Source organism: Sinocyclocheilus grahami, unplaced genomic scaffold (assembly GCF_001515645.1).
Source record: "Sinocyclocheilus grahami isolate Dianchi unplaced genomic scaffold, SAMN03320097.WGS_v1.1 scaffold11383.1, whole genome shotgun sequence".
NCBI lineage: Eukaryota > Metazoa > Chordata > Actinopteri > Cypriniformes > Cyprinidae > Sinocyclocheilus > Sinocyclocheilus grahami.
Genome location: NW_015513802.1, coordinates 3,457 through 5,230, shown reverse-complemented (window position 1 = coordinate 5,230; position 1,774 = coordinate 3,457). Strand labels below are relative to the sequence as shown.

Sequence of the window (1,774 nt, the reverse complement as noted above, 5' to 3'; positions counted from 1 at the left end):
GAGAGTTCCGGTGCTTGATTCTGATTGGCTGAGCTGCTTCGAAGCTGTTGTAAATGACGCTACAAAGTAACACACACCTTTGTTTACGTTTGTGTGTTGCTCGGCAACCACTTTGTAGCAACCACAACTGTTTCTGAGGAGCTACATTGTTTGGTGGAAGAATACTGTGTTTATTAATATCATTACACTTTATTTGCTCTGTTTTATTTTGTGAAACCTTACTACGCAGAGAGCTGGCTCGTGAGATGGGACTGCCGTGGGCCGAACACTGGGCTTTCCTCGGCTGCTTCATCGATCTGTGCAGCAGCGACGGGCTGAAGATGCTGGAGGAGCACCTGAGCTTCACAGAGGACCGCTCATCCGCAGGTCAGTCTCTGAACACATCTCCTGCTCTTACTACGGCTGCGAGATGTGACCCGAAATCAAAACCTCGGTTCAACACTTTACCTTGATCACGATTATTGAACGATTTTTTTATTTATTTTTTTGCCCTCATAGTTCATTAAAGGGATAGTTCACCCAAAAATGAAAATTCTGTCATTAATAACTCGTTTAAAAAAGTAAAAATAAAAATGTGGTTGTTTTGTATCACTGCAGCTTTGAGTCCAAGACCAATTTCCTACTCTAATGTTGTAACACCTAACTTTTTGATGCCACATAAAAATCGAGGGACCACAGAGAGCCATTTCAGTGAGCCATGTGTATTAAAGACATGCTGCGAGCCACACATTCACATCAACAAGTTACATTAGCATATAAAGTCTTCCAGAGTTGAGGAAACATCAAGTCCACCAAGTCCATCAGTTCAGACCACAAGTAGCATTTTGTCTCTGTGAAATCAGTCTTTAAAGTGGTAAATATGAGACCAGCAGTCCTTAAATGAAACAAGGAAGAATCTGAATCAGCAAACAATTCATCCGTTTGTTGATCATAGAATAAGATGAGTAGATGGTTGGATGAAGACAATTAGCCCCTGTTTATATCTGTGCTGTTTCCTCTCTCATACAAGAGCCCTCTGCATTTAAACAAACATACAATCAACACGTGTTTAGTGTTAACCCCTGACAGAAATCAAACTCTAAAACTCTACATATATACAAAACACATTTGAGAGCAAGAACAAATTGTTCCTCAAATCAGGGCACCAACAACAAAGGAGAAGTGTCCATCAATGCATTGGAGAATACAGCGAACATAAATGAAAAGAAACAAAGTTGCTTGTCAAAGTTTCCTAACAAGCTACCATATTTTTTTAAATAAGCCCAAAAAACCGCGACCCGGGATTTTTTTACGCGACTTTGGGCTTCTATTTTTGTAAAGTTGCGTGAAAAAATCCCGGGTCGCGGTATAATACGCGGACGTGGCAACTCTGGTGCTTAGCATTCCTGGCTAAAGGGGCGGTCACATTGAACTTTTCGTTCCATTGACTTCCATTCATACGCAAGCTCATGCGAAAAATGTAGCATTTCGCTGCGTTCCAAAGTTCAAGTTTGGTGAACTCTGACCTGAGAATTCGCATCAGGTGAAGACGTGTGACCAGTAGAAGATCGATACGTCACTGCGTGACCTCTCTGCAGAAATTCAAAAATGGAGGAAGCACTAATTTTAGTCCTATTTTATATAATACATCTTTAAAAGATTATAAAAATCAAATAAAAAAAGAAGCTGCATGGTTCGCGGTGTCAATGGAAACAGGAACAGACTATATATATATATATAGAGAGAGAGCGAGAGAGAGAGTACAATATAATTACTATACACAAGTGTATTATTA

At 40.1% G+C, this 1,774-nt stretch overlaps 1 protein-coding gene across 1 annotated transcript in view; it reads left to right on the top strand.

Moving 5' to 3' along the window:
- Positions 1-231: 231 nt before the first annotated feature.
- Positions 232-1,774, top strand: part of LOC107578665 (ankyrin repeat and LEM domain-containing protein 2-like) — a gene marked incomplete at its 3' end in the record, with an annotated part of 3,628 nt that continues 2,085 nt past the window's right edge. Inside the window, exon 1 of the mRNA XM_016264598.1 lies at positions 232-366. Within this exon, the coding sequence (XP_016120084.1) occupies positions 246-366 (121 nt within the window). The remainder of the gene's footprint in view (positions 367-1,774) is intronic.